This window comes from Brachyistius frenatus, unplaced genomic scaffold, assembly GCF_029030835.1.
Source record: "Brachyistius frenatus isolate BFR_SWC_R1_liver_20210118 unplaced genomic scaffold, ASM2903083v1 Contig_139, whole genome shotgun sequence".
In the NCBI taxonomy this organism is placed as follows: domain Eukaryota; kingdom Metazoa; phylum Chordata; class Actinopteri; family Embiotocidae; genus Brachyistius; species Brachyistius frenatus.
Genome location: NW_027210738.1, coordinates 433814 through 458979, shown reverse-complemented (window position 1 = coordinate 458979; position 25166 = coordinate 433814). Strand labels below are relative to the sequence as shown.

General features: G+C 43.0%; 1 protein-coding gene across 4 annotated transcripts in view; it reads right to left on the bottom strand.

Annotated features, from left to right (window-relative positions):
* kiaa1549la (KIAA1549-like a) overlaps positions 1–25166 on the bottom strand; it is an 89569-nt gene that overhangs the window by 29234 nt on the left and 35169 nt on the right. For 3 of the 4 annotated variants that reach the window (XM_069715177.1, XM_069715179.1, XM_069715178.1), the window contains exons 5-12: positions 21354–21576; positions 18346–18479; positions 17362–17530; positions 10973–11032; positions 9800–9960; positions 7542–7713; positions 5744–5904; positions 4104–4139 (exon numbers count right to left, since the gene is read on the bottom strand). In XM_069715177.1, the coding sequence (XP_069571278.1) occupies positions 4104–4139; positions 5744–5904; positions 7542–7713; positions 9800–9960; positions 10973–11032; positions 17362–17530; positions 18346–18479; positions 21354–21576 (1116 nt within the window). The remainder of the gene's footprint in view (positions 1–4103; positions 4140–5743; positions 5905–7541; positions 7714–9799; positions 9961–10972; positions 11033–17361; positions 17531–18345; positions 18480–21353; positions 21577–25166) is intronic. The other variant, XM_069715180.1, reaches the window with a different exon arrangement.

Sequence of the window (25166 nt, the reverse complement as noted above, 5' to 3'; positions counted from 1 at the left end):
TGGGCGTAGCATCGCCGGGTTTACAATCAGAGTCAGATCCACCACTCGTTCCTCCTCCCCTCAGCTCGTCCAAATATGGTCACTTCCTGCTCCAAAAAAACCCACTCCGAACAAGCGAAGACGGCGCCGGCCAAAATCCGAACTCGAGGCTTCAAACCGGCCGTTCACAAATCAGAAGGAGCGACTTTAGCCAACAACGGCAAAACAACTCGCAGAGTGATGTTATTGACTTCGAATTTCATGAGAAAAGTTGAATGGGAGTCTATGGAGGCTTTTTCTTTGGAGCCGACCCTCTAGTGGCACTCGGTGGTATCGCAGCTTACGGCGCTTCCTCAAACCTACGTCCACTTCTTATATACAGTCTGCGGCAAACATTTATTTGCCGACGACCTGTGCGTGTTCACGACGGGCGGAGAAACGGCGCCGTCATAAATATATCCTCCCGCCGGGATGCGTCGTGGATCACTGAGGAGCTCTCGACAGCCGGAGGCGCGTCGTCGAGCCGCTGGCGGCTGCCGGCCGTAAAAAAAAGACGTTACGTCTTCTGATAAACGACACGAGCTCAAGGGGTCGTAACCTTGAGAAAAAGCGAGCCCGACGTTTCCCGACTCATAATTTACCGCACTTGACTCGCCGATCCTTCTTTTTCTTAACCCCCCCCCACCCTCTCTCCCCTCCACCCTCCTCCCTCCACCTTCTTCCACTGACAGTGTGTTGACTTAACAAATGGCCGTCATTCATCTCTCGCGAGCAGCCCGCTTTAATGAAGACTTCTGGCTGCTGGATGGAGCTCTTGATCCTCTGATCAGCCTGTCAGAGATGGATGGATGGATGGATGCCCCCTCCCTCCCCTCCCTCGCCTCCCTCCCTCCCTCCCCCCACATCCATTAAGAACGGAGCGTCAGAGAAGAGAGAGGAAAGGACAGCGATGCGGTTACCGACCATTTCATTTGACTTAAAGCTGGGAGCTGGACCCCCTCCCTCCCTCCTCCCCCTCCCCCCTTCCTCCTGCACCGCACCGCCAAATTTACCCCATATTTATTTCCCTCCCTTTCCGCCATCAAACAGAAAGCGTCTTCCTCTCTCGTCTAATTTTGACTCGGACCAACGCCGGCTTGATGAGGTGCAGCAGATGGAACGAGATGTGCTCGAATTCCCCCTGCGGCCATATTGATTAAAATTCAGCTGTGGATGGCAGAAGTGCACCACGACACAGAAAAGAAAAAAGATTGGGTACATTTAAAAAAAAAAAAAAAAAAAAAAAGTACAGCTGGTGTTGCCGTACTTAGGATAAACTCCTCCTGTGGGAAAGCTGAAGCATGAGGCAGCAAAAATGCAAAACACCCTCCAGTCCCTTTAAATGGCAGCTCCTTGCATTGTGCTTTCATTGAACACCTTACAAATGAAAAATGGATTTTTACGTCTACTCTTGCTGATTCCACATCTACAGAGCTCCACGTGGCTTTTCACAAAAAAAAAAAAAAAAAAAGGGGGAAAGGGGGGGAGAGAGGGAGGGAGGGCTCAGACAGAGGGAGGAAAAAAGCCGTTTTGAAGAAAGCGATGGAGCGACGGAGAGCGCCGGCCGCCGCTGCAGAATCCCTCTTTGATGCTTAGACACACATGCAGATCTAATATAAACCGCAAGTATTGATCGGCAGCTTTGGCTTGTCGCTGCACGGTGACTGATGGCCCGCCAGTGGAGCGCGCGCACACACACACACACACACACACACACACACACACACACACACACACACACACACACACACACACACACACCTGAACACACACAGTAGATCAACTTGATGGAGTCTGTTGGTGTGCAGGCGACTTTAACTAAACACAAGTCTTCCGAGGTTTGTTGTCCCGCGCGGACTCCATTAAGAGCCGGAATTAGCGTTTGATTTATTACCGGGATTTGGAATATGGAGCTTTCACAGGATGCTTTGAGACTAAATGTGAACAGCCAGGCAACATCGGTAATATATATTCTGTGCACCGTGGACTGCATGTGTAAAAGTGGAAAGCGCTTTAAGCTGCAATACCACCGAGTGGCCACTAGAGGTCGGCTCCAAAAAAGCCTCCATAGACGCCCATTCAACTTCTCTCATGAAGTCAGTAAAATTACTCTACGAGTTATTTCAGTGTTGTTAGCTAAAGTCCCTCCTTTTTATTCCTTTTCTAATAATAATAATAACAATAAATGTGTATTGGGGGGGGCGTGTCTGTTTGATTGACAGGCCTGTGGTGCAGTCAGGTTTACAGCTACCGGTGGGCGGGGACGTAGTATCGTCAGGTTTCCGATCAGATCGAGTCAGATCCACCGCTGGCTCCTCCCCCCACTCCAGCTCGTCCAAATATGGTCGCTTCCCGCTCCAAACCGCTCACAAGATTAGCGCCGTCCAAAATCCGAGGCTTCACAACGGCCGTTCACAAAACCAACGGGTGCCGTGTAACTGTTGGTTTGCCGCTTGTCTGCACAAAACAAAATCCCCCCCCTCCCCCTCCAGCGAGTGTAACATCTCACGTTGACTAATGTCAATAAAAAAATTAAAAAAGAGTCCAAAAAAATGTGCAGTCGCTTCCAAACACCAAAATCTGACCGTTCAAACATTCATCTCATTTGCTCGCCGCCTCATCGTGTTCGGGGAGAACGAGGCGGTAAAAATACCGCCGTGGATAAGAACACTTGAACGTAGCCTCGCAGCAGCCGCTCCTATTTCAGGAGTCTTTAATATTTCATGGCAACTCAACACAACACGAGTAGCAATAAATGTTTACAAACAATTTGGGAAAACAAACAAAACCTTGGAGCTTCGGGAAAAATTGAAATGTAAATATTAGAGCATATAAGTAAGAGGCCAACACACACACACACACACACACACACACACACACACACACACACACACACACACACACACACACACACACACACACACACACACACACACACACACGTTTTCTTTTCCAGCTCCATTTACCCGCCCCCAAAAATATGTAAATGTGCCGCCTACTTCCCATCCCTCCCTTTGCATCTCAGTCCACGATAATGTAATCTATGCTGGAGTATTAAAAAGAGAAAGAAAGGAGAATCGGGTCGGAGGTCTGCGTGGGTTTCCTGCTGAGCCGCCGCGGGACGGCGAGAGGATGAAAAACGAGCGGCCGACGACAACGAGCTCCAGTCGCCTTTTAATGAGTGCCACGAAATAAAAATAGATTGCTTTGCTTCGCTGGCGTTGGGGCTTTCCTTTTTTTTGTTATTTATTTATTTTATTTTTTTGCCATTCATATTTATGGTTTATAAATGGCTCCTTCCAGCAGCCGAACAGAATCAAGCTCATTTGCCTGTTTGTTTTTTACGAGGCGGCCTGTTTCCATGTGAACTCGGTCCATCGACTCCGAACCAAAACAATTTAAATCTGGAGGGGGACCCGCTCGAGAACTTAACACCCCTATTATGTTTTGTTTTTGGGGTTGATGTTTTTTTCACCTGTCCTCACCGTGACCTCCCCGCCCTCCCTCCTCCCTATCCCTCCCCTCCTTCCTTAGTGATCTCCCACAGCCAATGAGGATGGTGAGAATAAGTCATGTCCAGAGCACAGCAGACACATGCAGGAGATTTACCCGGCAACAATGACAGGCAGCAACACACGGCGATAAGCAGCCATCAGACTTATCGGGCAGGTTTCAAAAACGGAAAGCAGACCAGTAACTCGCTCATTCATTCGATCGATCGATCGATCGATCGTTCATTCATTCATTCATTCATTCATTCATTCATTCATTCATTCATTCATTCACTCACTCATTCATTCATTCACTCACTCATTCATTCACTCATTCATTCATTCAATCATTCACTCACTCGTTCATTCAATCATTCATTCATTCACTCATTCATTCACTCACTCACTCACTCATTTATTCATGCATTCATTCATTCGTTCATTCATTCATTCATTCATTCATTCATTCATTCGTTCACGCACTCACTCACTCATTTATTCATGCATTCATTCATTCGTTCATTCATTCATTCATTCATTCATTCGTTCACGCACTCAGTCGAGTCGAGTCAGTAATCCACCAAACATGAATACCTGGTGGTGGTAACTGCCCTCCCTTCGATATGAAGTCTAAACAGGGAGAGAGTCAGAGGGACAAAGTCAGGACGGGGAGGTTAGTGTAGAGTAGAATAGAGTAGAATAGAATAGAATAGAATAGAATAGAATAGAATAGAGTAGAGTAGAGTAGAGTAGAGTAGAATAGAATAGAATAGAATAGAATAGAATAGAATAGAGTAGAATAGGTCGTGATTCCTATCTGTGTTAATAATGCTGTGCTCACCAAATAAATTTCTTAAAACCAACGATAAAAGGCCAAATTTAAAGCAATCCATCCATCCATCAAAGTTTATAGACGTTTTTCCTGGTTCAACCACGAGGAGTCGTACTTACAGACACTCATAACATTTTTAGTGTTCGTACACCTTTTGGTTTTGATGATGTTTTCGCCTCCTCACAACTCATGTAATCGAATTTCTTCCCGTTTGTATCGACGGTCCGCCGAACCCAGAAAATATTTCGGAGTACAACGTTATGGAAAAGAACAGCAAAGGATTATGGGTGAATTTTGATCCTGGCAAAAAAAAAAAAAAAAAAAAAATGACTCGCTCTTTTAATTTTAATCAGGAGCTGATAAAAATGATTTGTAGAGATGCTTATTTTTACTCCTGCTCAGTTTAAAGAAGGATTTTTTTTTTTTTACTGATGGTCAAAGCTTTAACGTCTTGCTTGATCTTGTTCGCGAGAGATTCAGCATGTTGGTTTATTCATGGCTTTAGCTGGTGTGGGTGGGAACAGTTTGACCTGATTGAGACCTCAACCAGAGCGAGGTCCAAAAAAAAAAAAAGACCGGAGTTCAGGTCTAATCGTGAAATCGAATCTAAAAAAAAAAAAACCCACTTTAAAAATGATTGAGGCCGAGCCGCACGGAGATTCTTCTGGAGAAACGAGGCTGGCGGGGCCTCGCTGCTTGTTTGCCACTTCACCGAGGTGCGGTGACACAAGCAGCTGCTGTTCTTGGCGTCGTTGTGCCGGCGCCGCGGTCCGGGAGAACAATCCCACCCGATCGGAGCAGCTGGCAGCAATCCATCACAACCAAACGCTCCTTTTTGAAAATGATTGATTTTTTTTTTTTTTTTTACATTTTTTTTTCACCCTCAAACGAGCCGACGCCGTTATCGTGAAAAGGCGGCCGACGTCACCCCGAAGCCTCGCTCCCGGCGCGGCGGCGGCGGCCTTTTCTCCGGGTTTGCTTTCGGTCGATTGGTCTTTCGCGGCACGCGTGATTAGCGATGACCACGGGCTATTGGGCAGCGAGAGAAACAAATGAGTGGGGCCCGGCACAGACGGGGATTCATTTTTTTTTTTTTTCTGACCTGAAGGAAACGACTTAACGCGACTTTTTCAGCCCGACGCGTCACTCAAAAACAGGGTTGCGTAATCTCGTTGAAGTTTTAACAGTAGATTTCTTTTCTTTTTGGAGGTTAAGATGTGATTTGTAGTGTTAATAGTAGAAATGAAAAGAGGAAAATGAGGAAGAAAGAGTAAAAGGTAGAGAAAAACAAAAAGAAGTCGGAGGAGGAGGAGGAAGAGGAGGAGGAGGAGGAGGAGGAACATAAGCTGCGACAAGGAAGTAAAAACAAAAAAAAAGGGGGAATCGAGTTTGACGTTCTTACCTTGGAGCGAGTTTTAAAGCTCCTGAAGGCGCCGGTTTTGAAGATGACTCTGTTCCTCTTACACAGGATGAAGGCCACCATCCCGATCACCACCACCAACAAGACGAGGGGCGTCAGGACGGCCATGAGCCACAGGTTGGTGGGCGGCGTCTTTATCACGGCTGCACACGAACAAAAGAGCGGGACTTTAATGCGGAAGAAAACGCAGATCATTCATCGCGTCGCGGAGCTAGCAAGCTACAAACCCGAAGACTGGCCTGAGTACGGTCACTCAGAAAAGAGTCAGCCAATCAGAAGAGAGGGTGAATGCTCTTAAAGAGACAGACACAAAACAGACTGGGGTTTTTTTTTTTGGTAGAGCTCCAGAGAGAAGCTTAAAAGAGGAAATTTAAAACTATTTTGATGATTTTTTTATACTTAAAACCACAAAAATATCTTCTGATGGACACCAGGACTGAAAATAAAACACTGAGAAAGAGCAAAATATGGGACCTTTAAATCATATCACATAATAAAAACAGAAATATGGTAAAGAGAAAAAGCTCCGCAGTGTTTTTAAACTTCAGTATCTTCTTACCAAGTTATTTCTTTGAGCTTCTTTGTCACAGAACAGTTTGCCAAAGGGACGTGTTTTCATTATTAGGATTAATGCAGTTGGTCTCCTCTGAGCCCACGAAGGAACAAAACTAAACCAATTTCACGAGAACACTGCGTTCAGTTCTCTGCCCGAACACCGTTAGGAGGAGCTGTGAAGGGCACTGACGGTTGTTGGTGTCTCTCCAGTTTGTTAATTATACATTTCTGGGAAAATGTCAGGGAGGAAAAAAAAAAAAAGGTAAGAGGGAACATTTTGTCCTCTCCGGCACGAACATCCCGCATGCACGGATGAATATTCAGAGACAGATATCGAAAGTGAGAAAACAACCACAACAAACAAAATACATTCTTACTACAATCTACTGAAAATAAACAGCATGGAAACACAATCTTTGATCTGCCATTTGTAAATTTAGCGTATCGGATATTATGGAAATTTATGGAAAAGCCCAAATGTCAACGAGATTCACAGGAAGTCAAGACTGCTATTGAGTTCAGCTGATCAATTCTGAAGAACAGGTAAAGTCAGAATTTATATCACAGTGTGGCATCTCTGCTGAAGGAGAAGTGTGCTCTCCGTGAGTTGACTGTGTATCTCTAACTTCTATGGACACGAAAAACTAAAAGAAAACGTGGAAATGTGGAAAAAAAAAAAAAGATTTTACTATTCTTATGATAATTATTTCTAAACCTAAAACTGCCAAAAGACCTCTTTTCACGGCAGATATTTCAGCGGCGAAAGAAGATATAAAGATTTTGTGTTTCACGGTTTTTGGGCACAAAGAGTATTATGTGCATCTCTGCAAAAAAAAATACAAAATAAAAAAAGCACACAAAAAAAGAAAAATTCAATTATTTGAAATTTTTAATTAAATTATGCAGATTAAAATAATAATGTGGATTAAACTGAGATGCCATTTACAGCTCATTTGAATGTTATTCCTCTTCTCGGTATAAACGCGTTTCCTTTTTGTCGAGCGCTCTCATCTGTGCCTTGACTTCCTGTTTAGACCTCAGTTCATAAGGAGGGCAGCACTTCAATATTCAATTTGTTTACAACCATGCTGTCATGGCTACCAGGCTTTTTCGTGGGCACTGACATTTCAGTGACTAAAACTCTGCGTCGTGTCTGTTGTGCGTGACTCGCCGGGACACATTGCTAACGCACTGTAACGGCGGTACAGTCTGATAACAAGCTTACGTTCAGCCTGCACTTGCACAAAGTATCCCAGCGTCAGAGCCATGGTCTGGGAGTCCAGGCTGCAGAGGGTCTTAGCGGCTGTGGTTCCGGTGATGGGGGCTCCGCTCAGCTGGGCGTAGTAGGTCATCTCCGCCGGGTTCTTGGGGCCGGGGAGGCGCCGCATGCTCACCATCTGGGAGAGGAGGAATAAGAGTGGAGGACTGCGTGGAAAACACTGGAGTCATTTCTTGAGAAAGAAGGTTTTAACCCAGTTTACTTTACATATACAGAATATCAGCGAAGCACGTAGTCTGTTGCGAGATTTGACGCAAAGTCCGTTATCTCTCCACACCAACATATACACAAAATCTAATAAATCTCTGCTACGTCTACAGCCGCCCAATCAAAACTCAGCATCTCGGGTTTTGCTTTGATCGAGTCGAGCATTTGCTGCGAGATAGCTGCACTTGGGGAAGACACTCGAGGATAACTGAGTCACTTGAAGTCTCAATTTCCTTTCATCATACATCAAACACCTTTTTCTTTTTTTTTTTAATTTGAGGAACACATTACACGGTTTAATCAAGTCTGGTAATTTGATTTCCTCATAAAAAAGATGGGATGAGTGTTATTGAATGGCCCGATGATTTCTGCACCTCCCCCCCATCTCCGTCTCTTCCCTCCTCCACTTTGCCGCCATAAAAACTGGTCATCTGTGACTCTCCCATAAAAACCCCTGAAGGTGTGTAAGGCATACGGCCCAGGAGGAGTCACACATTGTTTTAATGTTCCAGAATATGACGCAGCGAGCAGGAAGGTGACATGCAAAAAAACAAAAAAAAACAAGCATCTGTACTTCTGATGCCTGTAATTCAAGTATAATCATTCCCTGATCTCCACCCCACACTCCCAACTCCATCTAATCTTAGTCCTATATTACAGTACGGTAAAAAAAAAAAAAAAAAAAAATCAAAACACAATGAAAATCAACTTGCAGACACTTGAAACCTATTTATGATTTATCACAACTTCAATTAATGTATTTGCCCAGTTATTTACTGCCTTTTAAAAGTTGGATATTATTTTGTGACAGTACAAAAATGGAATGTCTTTGGACACAACCACATTTATAAAATGTTGTCCAAATCCATTCTTCTGGCATTATAATTCATGAAAGCACTGCTCCTCGGCGGTCGATGCTCCCGGAATATTTATATATACCAGTTTTCAAAACTGTGAGTGGCGCTGTCCAGGGTGCTGAATCTGGAGCTGTCCAGGGTGCTGAATCTGTCCAGCGTTATGAATGTGGAGCTGTCCACGGTGCTGAACCCGGAGCTATCCAGCTGTAACGCCGACATAAACAGCTGGTACCTTTGCTATGTAGAGTTATCGTAGAGCCCTGCCAGCAAGGATCTAGGGATGGCACTGACAGAAGGTTCATACAGCCACTATTTTGTTCCAGAGTGGAATATCTCGATAAATATTGTATCTATTGCCATCAAATTTTGCTATTAGACCATTTGGGTCCCTTCAGGATTAAACCTACTGACTTTGGTGAACCCTTGGTTGGCCACCACCAGTTTATATTTCTGGTTCAGAGTTACGTTTCTCATAAAATACAGAAAAGAATTGCCTTTTTTTTTTTTTTTTTTTTTAGTGCAGACATTTTTTATTATATTAGGATGTGGTGCGCTAGTTTTGGTGATTCACTGCCATCACGTCAATATTAGAGTTTTTTTCTTTTGTTAATAAGCAAATCTAACGACTAACTTCCATCAGAGGGAGCTGCGTGTTTTGTGCTGATTAGTGACGTCTGTATCCAAAAATGCTAAACTAAGGTGGTGAACTTACACCTGAGAGTCTTCAGCACTTTTCACTGTGAGCATTTCGCTCAAAGAACCTCTGTTCATCCGCTGTGACCTTTCACGGGCTCCTTAAGCCTCTTCATTTTAATTATTTACTCCCATTCTACAAGATTCCAGCAGGTGTAGCATCCCACAAAATTAACAAAACTTTGTTAGAAACAGAAGTGAAAAATGAAGAAGCTTCATGTTGATTCTACGTTCTGAAACCTGGTAGCTGGACGATCTTAAAATCCTAAACGGTCTATCGGCGCCACCGGTGGTCAATTCTTCAAGGCCTGAAACACTTCAAAGAAGTGAAGACTGAATACATTTTTCCAGGAACTGACAGCGATGTCACTCCGACAGGTGCCAAAAACAGATGTAAAACACTAAACCTCCCTCGGCGCGACAAAACCAAATCCCATTCCCACCTACCTGCACGGTGTAGCCCCCCACGGTGGTGGCCCGCCGGGACCTGGCCGTCAGAGAGCCCTGCCTGCCAGCTACCAGGAAGAGCTCCGCCAGCCGCTGCTCCATGAGGCTGGCGAAGCTCTGGTAGTTGGCCTCCAGGGAAGAGGTGTCCACGTCCTGGATCACTGCCCGGAGAGACGAGAGAGGGAGACACCAGAGGAGGGATTTAGAGAGGGAGAGGCAGACAAGACAAAAAAAAAAAAAAAAAAAAAAGGGGGGGGGGACGGTGTGACGCGGGGAGGAGGGAGGGCGAAGAAGAAAATGGGGGAGGGGAGAGTATATATATCAAAGGGAGATCATTTGAGGACAGAGTTGATATTGAGGAGAGACGAGGGACGAGAGAGACGAGTGGGACATTAGAGAGGACGGGATCATCGTCCTTCCCGTTTGAACGCTGCTCATCTGGAAAATTCTGTTACAGTGACACACGCATCGCACAATCTGCCTCTCACACACACACACACTCACACACACACACACACACACACACACACACACACACACACACACACACACACACACACACACACACACACACACACAGGTGACTGCATCAATCTTGCTACCGAGTGCACACACACACACACTCACACACACACACACACACACACACACACACACACACACACACACACCCTTCAGCATCATTCACACCTGGCCCGTGATGTGATGTGAAGTGAAGTGAAGTGATCTCTCTCTGCCTCCAGTCAGGAAGCTGTGAATTATATTTCTGTAGGTTTTTTGGTTTTGTTTTGTTTCCCGGAGAACAGAGCGGCTAAAGACACTCTGAGCACATAGGAGAGCAGGGGTGGTGGTGGTGGTGGTGGAGGGGGGGCGGGGGTAAAGACGGTGGTGGGGCGGAGAGAGGGGGGGGGGCGAGGGCCGATACCATTGTGCTGAATTGCACAACAACAGCAGCCTGAATGCGGCAGGCGTTTAACTAACTGCTGTTTTGTCCGATCGATGCGGCTCTTGATTACCGCTGATCACCCGTGAGTGAGTGTGTGTGTGTGTGTGTGTGTGTGTGTGTGTGTGTGTGTGTGTGTGTGTGTGTGTGTGTGTGTGTGTGTGTGTGTGTGTGTGTGTGTGTGTGTGTGTGTGTGTGTGTGCGCGCGTGCGTGCGTGCGTGCAATTTACCCGTTTTCACCCAATAGCTCTTGGTCGCCGTCGACGTGTTGAGATTATGGTACTCGAGAGCTGGAGAGAGAAAACAGAGACAGAAAGTTAAGAGGAATAATTTGAGACTCTAAACTCTCTCAAAAATGTCCCCCAAAATTTGGCACGTATATTTGTCCTCCAAAATGACTGTTTTGAAAAAAAAAAACGAACAAAAGAAAAACATTTCTACGCAATTATTTTGAATAATAAACAATACGGACATTTTAAACACAAATATTCGGGTTCCCTCGTAACGGTCGGGGACCGACGCGGGTTTAGAAATCCTGAATATCTGAAAACGATCGAAGCCTCGATTGAGACTCAGTTGACGAGAAAAGTCTCCAAGTCGTCGAGCTGTCCTCAAAAGTTTAGTCGCGGAAAGAAAAAACAATCTGAGAGACGTTGGAAAAAGAAAACGACCTCGAGAAATATATGTCACTACTGAGGATCTTAAAAATGTTGAGATTGTTTGTTTGTGTGCAGATGAGGAGATCAAAGCCTCCACCAGCATCAACCTCTACTGTCGCATCTTATCGTATTCTAACGTTTCCTATTGTATCGTCACCTCCTCCTTTCTTTCCTAACCGCTCCACCCCCCTCCCCCACCCCCCTCTCCCCCCACATCTATTTGACCCGTCTCCACGCGCATCATCACTCCCGTCGACCTCCTTTCCCGCCTCCCCGTTCATCTGTCAACCCTCTCCATCCCTGTTTTTTTTTTTTTCCCCATCTGCCCGTTTCACCATCTGCCTCCACGTAACTCCTCCGAAGCTTCGGCTGTCTGCCGAGCGCCGAGTGTTTCAGCCCGAGTCAATGAGATCTGCGGTTACCGGCCGGCGTTTCTCTGCTCCGTCTGCCCGATGCCTCGGCGTGTGGGCACTTTCGCATTCGCCGCCGCCGCTCGTTTCTCTGACGGCAAACGAGCTCACAGAAAAAAAAAAAAAAAAAAAAACACTTTAAGACGACCGGCGCCGGAGTGCGAAGGTTCGGACTCTTTTCGGTGCTCTTTAGAGAATCTGTGTGTTCGGTGTGCCGATGAACTCGACGCCTCCGTCAGGACATTTTTAGTTGCGCAACGTAAACGGGCAACGAGAAAAGAAGGAAATGAAATTAAAAAAAAAGAAAAGCTGCTGCTCCACTTTAATAATAAATGAATGGAAGATAACGTGGGATTCGAAGAAGTTTGTATATTTGATCTTGTTGCCAACAAATTTCAATGAAAAGATCAAAACCAACATGAAGTCAATCTTTATCGTCTATAAGTAGCACTGAGACCCCAACACACTCCTGAAGACCAAAACCTTTCCAAAAAAAAGAATCAAAAATATCTTATCGTATCATATCGTATCGTATCGTATCGTATCGTATCGTATCGTATCGTATCGTATCGTATCGTATCGTATCGTATCGTATATACACTCAAACAAATGCCAACACGCTACAATTAAATTCTCGCATACCTGAAAACAATCACAAATAAACGGTGCACGCAGGGTAGTCGAGTAAAATAAAACAATTGTGAAAATATAACTCGAAAAATGCTGTAAAACATTTTAACGTTGACTGAATCTGCTGACTGAAAGTGTGCACGTGTGCTGCTTCGCCAACGACCCCCCCCCCCCACCCCCGTTTACTTTGACACGAAGCGCCCCGCCGTTAAACGGCTCTAAGCTGCAAACACGGAGTCCGCCGCTGCGTGCGAACAGATTGCGAAGGTCAATAGCGCTTCGATCGGGAGAATTGATCATCCGTTTGTGTAACTACGGTCAATCTCCGTCCGTCCGATACGCGCCGCTCACAGACGTTCTGCCATCGATCGTTTATCCGGTTTATCGGTCTGTTCGAGGCCCGTAATCACTTCGGCCGTCAGAAAAAGATGCCCTTTTGTTTTTTTGTTTTTTTTAGGACAGCACGCAGGGTTTCCGTGGTGATGCCAAAGTGGCGGGTCTGGACGGGACCATACGAAGTGCGATGTTTTGAGCCCTTTGGGTGTTGAGAGCACGCACAAATGGATACCAATCTAATCTCGCCGGGCTAAAATTAGCTCATTCGGGGGACATGGACAACAGATTGCCCGCGGCGTGATTCAGATGATAGGATCTCTACAGCTGTTTGCCCTTTTAGAATCTCACAGATGGCATCAGAGGCTGCGGTGGAATACAAATCAGAGCTCGCGTGGGATCAACTGTGGGCTCGATGGTCCTCGACTTGTGTCTGGGATGACTTTTAATGCTTGGAAGCAAATAAAACGAAACACAATGTGCGAACTGTGGTAATTTCGGTTGACTCCAGTTAATTTCAAGAATAATGTCTTTTTTTTTTTTTTAAAGATGACTGATGCTTTTAACAACAATAGTAAGAATACAATGTGACCTTAACAGCCTTTTCTCCGAGTCCTGGAGGTTTTATTTTTATACCCAGCCATTCAGAATTTTGCTCGTATAATATTGAAGAGAACCTTGTCTTTGTCCTTTCTGTCTGCTAAACATTTTATTCACAATGCACCTAATGTCAAATATGTCTTGTTCTTCAACTTTTAGACTTTTACAATATGTAAAATGGGTATGTGATGTTCAGTTTGTTTTAAAATCCTGCCTCCAAAACAAACTGATTAATGCTCCTTTGAAAGTTCGGGAAATATTATAATTTTTGATTTGCATGTAAAAATATAACCTGGGCAGCATGTCAATGGTTTTCTTAGGATTTTTGATGGTGCAGCTTTACTTGGTCTTACTTGGTATCGCCTCTGGTGGCATGAATGGGAGTCTATTGTTGTTTTAGTTTTTTTGGAGCCAGCCCCTACTGGCCCTAAGTGTTATTACACTTTAAGGCTTTTTTAGAATGTTTTTATAGACTGGAACTCTGTTTTTACAGTCTATAGTCTCTCCCAATTAGTGGGTGTTTGGTCAGCAAAAGTTATCTACGATTTCTTTAGATCTCCTTTTAGCTCTTTTTTTTTTTTTTTTAAGTCTCCACCAATTCCTCCCCCCCAAAAAAAGATATCTGTCTCTCTTTCTACCAAACACTCAGGGTTGTCTACCAGTCAGGAGCCAACTTTGTCCTTTTTGCCCTTTGGTGCTGGACAGGAAGTGTACAGTGGCTCTCAATTAAACAGCAGGAAACTATTTAATTTCCTGCTGATCCTGAAAATGAGGTCGATGGAAGAGGAAACACCAGAAAAACCCAAACTGAAAAAAAAAAAACAGCACGGAGCTGACAATGCATCACCACTTTCATATTATGGGCATCTGTTTGGTGAAGGAACTGTTCTGTTTTATATCTGACAAAATGCCTCGACATCTTGGTTATGTCTTCTCTATTGTTCAAGAATATCTTGAAAATAATTTCCAGTGAAGTTACTTCAGGCCTCAGCTAAGTATATTTGGATCAACAAATTATTAATGTGTAAACACATTTTGTCGGACACAGCTGAAACATGGGGTTCCTTCCACGCTGGAGGCCGAAGTATCGTCCGACAGTCGGCTTTACTCACAAAATATAGAGTAACGTTGAATCCCCCCCATTGGGAAGCAGGTCAAACATACGCGAAGACATGAATCATGCATTGCCCTGTAGTGGCCTCAGCGGTCCTCAGTAGTCAGTGTTGTTGAGGGCACCCTACATATGCCATGTAAGTCTGTCTCAGCCCAGCAGCACAGAGCTGCACAGAAGGACCAAAAAAAAACCACAAAAAAAACTGTTATGTAACGACAAAAAAAAAAAAAAATTAAAAAAAAAAAAATTAGCGCGAAAAGAGTCTTTCTAATATCTAGTTTCTGTGGGAAGGAAACAAACAGCAGCGCTGTGAAAACTCAAAACCAAGGTCACCGTCTGTCCCTCGCTCTCTCCTCAACGTCTCTTTGTTCCTCTCGTTGTCAATACAGATATACTTCACGATACCAGCAGCTCTGCGTTCTAAACATCCCAAACCTCTCTTTCAAGACCAAAAATAAAGCTTCCAGGAGCAAAAAAACAAGATCTTTTTTAGAATTCCAGCTATGCTCTTGTTCCCCCTCCTGCTGCAGAGACACGGATGTGGGCACAGTCTCTACCCTTGTTATGTGTTCAGTTCAACCTTTCCCAGCCTGAGGGGGTAACACTGAAGCAGCTTAGAAAAAAAAATGGATCCCTCACACTTTTCTTGGCGCGTCGGTGGTTTCTGACTCTTTTTTTTGTTGTTGTTTGTTTTGGGCTTCTTCGTACCTGCATGTCCAAGTCTATTAACGAGGTCTTTACCTCGGATAAATATATTGCAAAAGGTGCAATAGAGCAGGAGAAGTGTGTGTGTGTGAAATAAAAATACAAATTTATTTTGAAGTTCTAGAGGTTAGGTGATGAAAATCCTTGCAATATGGAAAAAGTTGGTTTTTTTAACCGTAAACGAGCACCGACAACAGGGAGGGCATTTTCTTTTTTAGGGTTTTTTGGTCAGAAAATGACCCTCATTAGGAGAACATGATGTCAAGTCAGTATAACGTCGACAGCAATCCTGTTTTGTGGTGTACTGCCGCACTCTTCAATGTCACTTTGGGTGAAACGCTCTTCAAATGGCAGCCGTGCGTAACGTAACGTAATCTTTGACCGCGTTACGGAAATACGCTTGGGCTCAGCATCGGCTCGCCGAGTCGAAGTGTTCCCGCGGCGTTTAGCTCCTCTTTCATGTTGCGTATGTCATGTTTATGAGACGTTGCATCTGTCAGAGCCCACACGCCCCAATCCGCAGATGAATCCCTAATTTTATTTTCCACTCGCAGACCCTCTGTAAATGATTAGATCATATACTGTATCTCCCCAGCGGTGCCGGCTCGGGGGTACATCCAGTGTCTGAGAGCCGAGCACCCTGACTGAACCATTAATTGTGGATGAGACAATGCCAGCCAAGTCTTTATGTAGCTTTAAGAGAGAAGCGGCGCTTTGTTGCCTTGGGTGCTCAGAAATTAGCAGGCGAGCGAGGGAAGAAATGTCCACAAGCGGTGGTGCCAACTCGGCATAACTGCTGAAAATATCCAAGATGAGATGCCAGATGACCTCTTGCATGACACTCATTTGGGATATAAAAGCATCGTAAATGTACGTTCTCACACTTCTCTCACAGATAATTTGAGGTTATTTGTCCAAGTAGTTGTTAAATTATAGCTTTCAGGTGTTGCAGCAATTTTGGCAGCTTAAGGCATAATTAAAAATGTTGTGATGGATTTACAGAAGGTTAATCAGAGGAGGATATCCTGTGAGTGTAACAGGAGATTTGAGTTCTCGCAGATTTAATATCCTAAGTTACAAGAGCTTCAGGTAGGAAAAGTTTGGCTACAAAGGACTGAAAACTACCACTTGACCTTTTTCAGAATCACAAAAAAAAAAAAAAAATCCTCATTTGCACTTTAAAAATGGTATTTATTCAGTCATAATGTATATGTTGGGTTAAATAAATCAATTTTTTTCTATTTATATGGACAACTCTGAAATAGTGACATGTGTAGTAACCATCAGTGTATACTATAGTGCTGTAGTGGGTTTTTTTTAAATCTTTTTTTAAATATCACAGATTTGCATTATAAATTACCATAATGTGTAAAAAGGGGCTTCTGTTAGAGGAGTATACTGTTAAAAAGTGCACTGTGGGGTGGCTGACCCATATTCATGTACACACAAAACTGGATTCAGTATCACCTACGTAACCGTCCTCAAGTGATTCCAGGAAAAGGATAAAACATCATCGTTAGTCCGAGCTACAGGAGTGCCGCAAGGTTCGATCTTAGGACCGCTGTTGTTCAGAGCATTCATCGCCTGTACGTGATGACGTATGCAGACGACACAGTCTTATATGTGGAAAGACCATGAACAAGTTGCTATCAAACTGTTCACCACGATTGGAAAAAAGTTGCAAAAAATGGCTCAGGTTTTAATATCGTACTGTGAATATTAAGAAAACAGTGAGCATGTTACTTTTTTTTTTACAAACAAAAACAAAGGGGTTTTTCATTTTTTTTTTTGTGAATGGGTATAAATATGTGGGTGTTACTCTAGAATCCACTCTCGCATTCAAAAAGCATCTGACAAGAATTTGCCATGTATTAAATAAATATAACTGCTAATTTCTGACAAGGAATTTGTTAACAGTTGAAGCCTCTAAAATATATTTCATGCAATGATTTTGTTGGTCTGTCTTAAAACCTATTAGGGGGACGTAACGAACAAGCCCTAAAAGTCCATGTATTTTGTACATGGTTCCTGTTATGAATAAATAAAATAGCTTAGTAATGTGCCAACAAGAAGTGCCAACCAAAGAACAAAGAATATAGATAATGTATGTTGGTTAGAAACACTTCATGACAACACAACTTCTGTTTGTGAATATGAAAATCACTTACGCTCGGCGATGACCAGCGGCGGGTAAAACAGGAAGTACCCCACCAGCTCGGCGGTCAGCTGGTTGAGGAGCCCGCTGGAAATCGTCCCGTTGAGAATGGCGTCCTGGTTCTTCACCACGTACACCAGAGCGACAGACGGAGAGCCCGGCTCCTGGGACACGCTCTGGACCTGAGCACACAAACACACCGGTTTTAAATATGTCATGGGAGTCGGACGATCGGATCCGTTACCGTGCCCCCCACCCCCTTCCCCCTCATCCTCCATGTACAGCGAACACGCAAACAAACGCAAACATAATTCAGACATCCATATTGAATATAAATGTGAGGATTATAAAACTAAATGTTTAAAGATGCGAATAAAGAATGCAGACACAGTACGACACTTTGAATGAACAATGTTTTTTTTTTTTCTTCTATTTTAAGACATTGTGCAGTTCTCTGAAAATAATGAGTCACCATAGTAAAGTGGATGATGATACAAGATACGAGGAATTCCCATTACATCCCTCCACCGAACGTTAATATTTCAGAGAATACATTATAAATGGACCCCATATCTGCCTCTACGCGCCGAGACCTACTTTATGATTATGATGCCATGTACATCCCGCAGTAGTGAGAGAGGCACCTCGACGGGCGAGAGAGAAAAGACAGGCAGCAAGCAAAGAGAGAGGAAAGAGAGTCGCTCTGCAGACGAATGACCTTTGATTCACGTCTCCAGAAATAAACCATTACGAGTCTCTTTAGCCGTGTGAATTGCTACAAAAACTGTCAGACTTATGTAAAACCCCTTATTTAAAAATTATGCATGGTAAAAAAAAAAGTCAAGCATTTCCACAGTGGAGCAGAAAACAGCTGGAAGTGGGTAGAATTTTACCTGCAGCTGTTATTTAGCACGTTGCATGCAAATGTGACATATTTAGCTGCTATTTTCCCGATTCAAATTGTATTTATTTTTTTAAACCAGCCTCCATGAACTACCTCCACAGTGAGTCTGTTGTAGGTCTCCAGCACTTTGTCCTGAGCCTCGTCGAAGGCGTTCTCCAGCCGCTGCTCCAACATCTGGACGAAGCTGCAGGAGAAGATGTTGTCCGTCGGGCCGACGAACCTCAACACTGGAAATCAAACAAATCAAAAACATAAAATATTTTCTACCGTTTTACAAAATTTGCCGAGTCTGAGATTATGTGACTTCCTGGTTATTCCCAAAATCTTCACTAAAACATACAAGGAGTGTTTTGGGTTTTTTTTTTAGCCACTGTGGCCCTTTATGTTCTGTAATAATCAATCTGACCATCTAAGGGACATTTTTAAAAGCAACCTTAAGACATATCTTTTTAGCTTGGATTTTAATTGAAGCTCTATTGTTTTATTTATTGTTTGGCTTTTATAGTTTAATCTTTGTTTTATAATAGTTTTTTCTTATTGTATTTATCATATTTTTATGGTGTTTTTTTTTTATCTCACTATGTGAAGCCCTTGGGGATGCATCGTTGTTTGAAAGGTATGTTATAAATAAAATTGAGCTGAGTTGAGTTTAATAAGCAGAGGTTTTGCGGGATATTTTAAATTGCTTTTGAAATCATACAAATTGGATTTGGATTTGTTTTCTACGTGAGTAAAACGTGATTAATGCACAAAAGTACAAGGAAGTAATGTGATATTCTTATCAAAACTGTATAATTGATTTGTATTTTATTCAAAAAAAAAAAAATTCTTTTGTACCGCATCCAGATTTTTTAATTTCATACAGCAAAAAATAAAGAGATCATAGGCTGCTTAGAAAATCAACGTTAATGTTTTGTCAACTAGTTAACGTTTGATTTATGTGCAACATAAAAAACAAAAAACAAAGGGCCCAACACCGAGCCTTGAGTAGCACCACAAGTAATAGTCAATATGTTTTCTTTTTATGCTAATATTTAGCAGTAAGGCACTGACATGCTCTTTTGAGGGCAAAAAATACCCTCAATGTATATTTATTATTTTCTGTTGCATTCTGTCAAACTAGTTCTCTCAGTTCACATAACGTTAATATTTACAGCTTAAGCTGTTTAAGATAAATGTTATCTGACGTCAGAACGACAAACTGAATCAGAAGAGCAGAGTCTGTATGTTGACCCGTGTTTTCGGTATTAATGAAAGTAGAGCTCTAGATTGACGTCTGTGCGACCGATAAATCCGAGCGGTGAGACGGAGAAAGAGGATTATCGGCGCTATCTCGAATGAGAACAACTGAAAAAAAAAAAAAACAGTGGCTGGCTGTCAGCATCACGCGGCTCCACACCGGTGGAGATACAACAGGGTAAACAATATTGAGTCCATCAGCAGATTATGGAGGAAGTTATTAATGTTGTCTCAGTCCTTTTTTTTTTTTTTTTTTTTTTAACCACAGTCGCCCTCCACTCTCTCACCATGCACTTTGTCTGTTATTAAAAACCCTTTGACTGGGGCAGGTGTGATGGAACAATATTCTGACCTAAATCCAAACACTGTGGCGCTTATGAGTGAAGCTACACACACACACACACACATTAAAAAAGGACTCCTTCATGGTGTCTCCGTGGCGGCATCGCTGGGACATTGCTGACCCAGTTGGTAATCTTATGCAAATCAAGCTGCGGCTGGTAAATTGGCATATCCAGTGTATTTATGGTTCGTGAGCTGAACAACACAGAGAAGGATTGTGTATGAGAGTGCTTACTTCACATTCAGCTGCACGCCAACATAGGAAGAGTGTATATAAATATATACTGTATATATATAAATATATATATCACACAACAAGCATTGAAATATGTGATTTGGCCATAAATCCTAGTTCACTTGGTATAACAGGAAGCACAATATCTATGTTTGTCCTTAAGTTTAATGCATTAGACCAAAGAGTTGCTCATTCATTCATCCAGCAAAACACCGAGCGACGTTAGTGAAAGTTTTCACATGGGAATCTTCATTGGGCTTCACGTAAATTTTTTCCAAAATCACATCTTTTCAATGGTTAAAAATACACGTTTAGCACTTCTTTTTTTTTTTTTTTTTGCACGTGGGATATTCATGTAGTTTATCTATAACAGGTCTGGTCACCTCCTGAGGGAAAATATATAATATATTTTTTAAACTGCTAAATGCAACAGCGTTAAAAAGCCAGCTGCTAAGTTTGACCGTTATTTAATGCGGGATAGGTGGTTAGAAGTTGGTTTATTGGATGTGTTTAAAAAAAAAAAAAAAAAGCAGCCTGATGTTGTTGAAAATGAGGTTGGTGGTGACGGTTAACCAAAACATTAAAGTTGCGGACCATGAAAAAAAAGAAAATCAATAAGCTCATAAAAGAATTCTCATCATTCCCTTTGTTAATATGAGGATATTTTTTTATGAGTGCAACTTTTAAAGAAATGGACCAATAGTGTATCAAATACACACAGTCGGCTTTTTAATTTTATTGCAATAAAAACACTGCAAAAATCGACCAAAAATTCGGTCCAGTGAGCTGAATTTATTCTGAACAGCGATTTAAAAGATAAAATACTTTCTAATCTGCACATGTATCTTTTAAATAACAGTTTAACTGCACCGATTTCACCACCCTTGTTACCACGAGACTTGATTTTAAATGTGTGTGTGTGTGTGTGTGTGTGTGTGTGTGTGTGTGTGTGTGTGTGTGTGTGCGCCCGCTGAAATGTGTTATTTTAAGAGGCTTAAGAGGCTGACTAAATGAATGGACCAATTTGCCTTTGCTCTGCAATCATGGGAGTTTGTATGGGATTTAGGGTATCAGAGAAGAGTAAAGGAGAGCAGACATGTAATCAGAATTTTCTAATTTTGCCTCTGCTCTACTGTGACTCCCTCCCTCTGCACTCCCTGCATTTTTTTTAAACCTTGTTTCGTTCCCTCGGCTCATACTCCCTCCCTCCTTCATCTTCCTCCCTCCTCTTCCCACCTTTCACCCTCCCGCCAGACGTCATCTTATTTTGTCCCCGTGAGCTTACCTGTTTTCAGCTGCAGGTGGATGCTCGGAGTGGGCAGCCAGGTCGCCACGGGAACCAGGACCGCCTTAACCAGCGGGGTGTGCTGCCTGATGTCCGACAGCAGCTTGTCGAAGCCGTAGACGTTCAGAGACTCGACGACCAGCGAGGAAACGAAGACGGTTTTGCCGCTGGTCACGTAGTAGCCCAGCGTCACGTTGTGCGGGCCGCAGGCGTCGTGCTCCACCTTGCGTGGACGAAAAAGAAGACGGAAGGAAGTCGAGACGGCAAATAACAAAACAGTTGGTACACTTGTGGTTGTCGTTGAATTTCTAACGAATAGTGTTGTTTTAAAACCGCGCAGCGTGAGTAGGTTACCCGCCAAAATATGTGCTTTGATAAAAAGAAACACTTTTACACGGCTTCCTCAGACACTTATTTTGAAAATTCTTTACGCCCCGCCCTCACCTTTCCTCTACGTAGCCAAGATGACGACGGTTCGAGGGGTGGAAAGCGTCCAGTGTTTTCTTTTACCCGTTTACATTAAACAAGCACACGAGCCAAAAATCAGAAAAAGAAAATCAGTGCCACCAGGTCTGATGCATGTTGTATTTGAGCTCTGGCTTTTAAAACACAAATGCATCACGCTATGAATATTTATAATCCTTTTTTTTTTTTTTCCGCGTGAGACTTCAACTGTCATAAAAATCTGACTAACTGCGTCCTGAATAAACACAAACAGACAACAATCGTGGTGAGACAAAAAGGCTTTTCTGTATTTCTGGAACGACGCACGCCGCCCACCTTCCTCCGAACCCGAACTAAACCTCTAAAACCGCAACCAGCTGTTGTTGCTGTGGCTGCTCCCTCTTTTCCTCATCGTCCTCTCCTTCCTTAAAAGTGGACGCCCCTGGCGAGTCTTTTTCCGTCCCTCCCTGTGAAACCGCATCTCATTACCTCACATTGTCCTCTCATCTCATTTCCGTGCCAATGGAAATCAAACAAAAACTACCTGCCATCTTTGTTTTAAGCCACTCTGTCTGTTTTAAGTTTCTCGTCAAATCCCCCCCCCCCCCTCCACCCTCCTCGGTTCCTCAAGCGGCTCTTTGGTGTTTTTTTTTCTGTTTCTTTTAATTAAACTCAGCGACACGTTTTTTTTTTATTCCAACAACCCACCTTTGGGTTTTGCATTTCATTCGAACCCACACGAAAAAGAGCTTTTGGATCTTTTCGTTTTAAGTCAAATGGGATGAGCGCTGGATTAAATATTAACTCTTTCCTTCAGATGTTTTTTATGGGCTGAAATATTTCAGACTGGAGGGGATTTTATGTCCTCGTATATTAAAAGCTCCAGGGAAGGCCAGTGAAGAAACTCGAGCCAGTGCTGTGATGGAGCCCTCCAACTGTCAAAAATGGGAGGATTTGTAGTGTAAAGCAGCTCAGTACGGTAAATTATCAGCTAAAAAGACATTTTAATTAGCATAATACTAACTGGTTAGCTAATAAGTGGTTTATAACACAATATAAAGTAGTTGAAAGTAACATTTTTGTGTTTATTAATCAGTCCCTCCAGGAAATCTCAATCTTACGATCACAATGAATTAATGCAAATTCAAGCAACCTCTGTCAATTTAGCAACATTTTTGTTAATATTTTGTTAGTTTCCACAATTTTATTGCAAAGAATTTACTTAAAATTCCGCAAATTACGTCAAAATTTTTGAATAAAATCCCCCCGCAAAATTTTAAAAATTTTGATCGCAACAATCCAATTGATCCAATTAAAATACAATAAATGAGTCCGGTCGGCAAAGATTTTTTACATTTTAATTGTAAACAGCTGGTTTAGAACAAAAATGTACCTAAAGCAAGGGGCGAGAGGCGAGTATGTATTATTATACACGTTATATTTTATAGCTGATACATGTGGATAAATAATTAGATATGATTACAGCTGTGTTATCAAGCAGACATGAAAGACTATCAATGAATTATGGGATGCTTCATGAAGAAGAGCTTATTTTTGACAGGCGTTTTTTTTTTTTTTTTCCTTTTTCGTGTGTTGAATCTAACGAAGCCTGACGAGACCCGACCTCTGACCTCTGACCTCTGCTGCCACTTCTCACCCTGCCAGCTGTAAAAAAAATTAAAATGGCCCACTTTTGCAAGCAATTACGGTTAAACCACGTTGTTCGAACGACGCATAAATACCAGCGCACGCTAATTTGGTGCTGCAGCCAATATTTTCCCCGTCGAACCAAAACACCGGCCGAACGTCGGGGCTTCGGAAAGATCTGGACAGCTTTCATACCGTCATGCTGCTGCTGCTGCCTCTCAACAGACTGCTGCTGATTACCGAATAATAGTCTATGTTATCTGATGGAGAGGATGAGAGCTGAGGAGGGAGGGTGTGTGTGTGTGTGTGTGTGTGTGTGTGTGTGTGTGTGTGTGTGTGTGTGTGTGTGTGTGTGTGTGTGTGTGTGTGTGTGTGTGTCAGGGTAGTGCAGATGAAAGTGGACCGGAGCTTAGAGACACTGAGTCACTCCCAGTTGCAGGCCTCACAAACAACCGGATATAAATAGAAAATAAAAACATAAAAAAGCAGGCAGATGAAGACATGAAGACAGACAGACAGAGAGATGAAGAGCGGCAGGTGGACGGAGACGGGGATGAGAGGGGGAGAGGTGGGGGGGAGGGAGAGGGGGAGGCAGAGCAACAGACAGCCGAGACGGACAGGTTGGCAGAAAATCAATCGACTTAAACCGAGGCAGAAATCAGGTCTGGAGAGCAATACGAGAAGAGTGTAAATATTTGAGAAACACGCGGGAAGAGGCGGCGAGACGTCCGACGGACGGGGAAACCGAAAATAGACTCGGGAGGTGGAAAAAAAAAAAAAAAATCTGAACGAAACGATGCAGGAAAATGACTCGGAAAGGGTTCATTTATTCTGGATTTATTTGTCATTAACAGCGCCTGTGTGTGTGTGTGTGTGTGTGTGTGTGTGTGTGTGTGTGTGTGTGTGTGTGTGTGTGTGTGTGTGTGTGTGTGTGTGTGTGTGTGTGTGTGTGTGTGTGTGTGTGTGTGTGTGTGTGTGTGTGTGTGTGTGTGTGTGTGTGTGTGCGTGTGCGTGTGTCTAATAACCTCTGACTGTTCAACAGTTCAGAACAATTCAGACTCCGATGCAGCCCGGCATTAGTCACCTCCTCTCTCTTTGTTTTTGTTTCGTCTCGAGCACCGTTCATCGAGGAGTCCTTGCGAGGCGAACGAGCAGGAGGTGAAAACGATGAATATGGGAGAAAGGGGAGATGGGAGGAGGGGAGAGGGGGTCAGTGAACTGATGACACACACAAAAAAAAAAAAAAAAAAACTGAAACAAAAAGCCTGGACTATTTTATCTCAGCGCCGTCAGCTAGAGAAGCACTTCTTACACCAGCAGGTGGTCACATTTAATTTACATTTTGAGCAAATATGTACCCAGGATTTTATTACTAATTATACTGAATACAAAGATATTATGTGCTTAAATAATTGTCTATTAGACTCTTATCTCCATTTACTCTCGACAAACCTTTATTTAATTGTTACTGATTACCATGACGTGCGTTTACTAGTCAATAACCAGCGTTTATTATAACTACTGAGCTATTTTACCAGCCTCTGATCTTTATTTACTAGCCACTAACCCATGTTTTTTTATCCTCTGATGTTTATTTACTAGCCACTAACCCATGTTTTTTTATCCTCTGATGTTTATTTACTAGCCACTAACCCATGTTTTTTTATCCTCTGATGTTTATTTACTAGCCACTAACCCATGTTTTTTTATCCTCTGATGTTT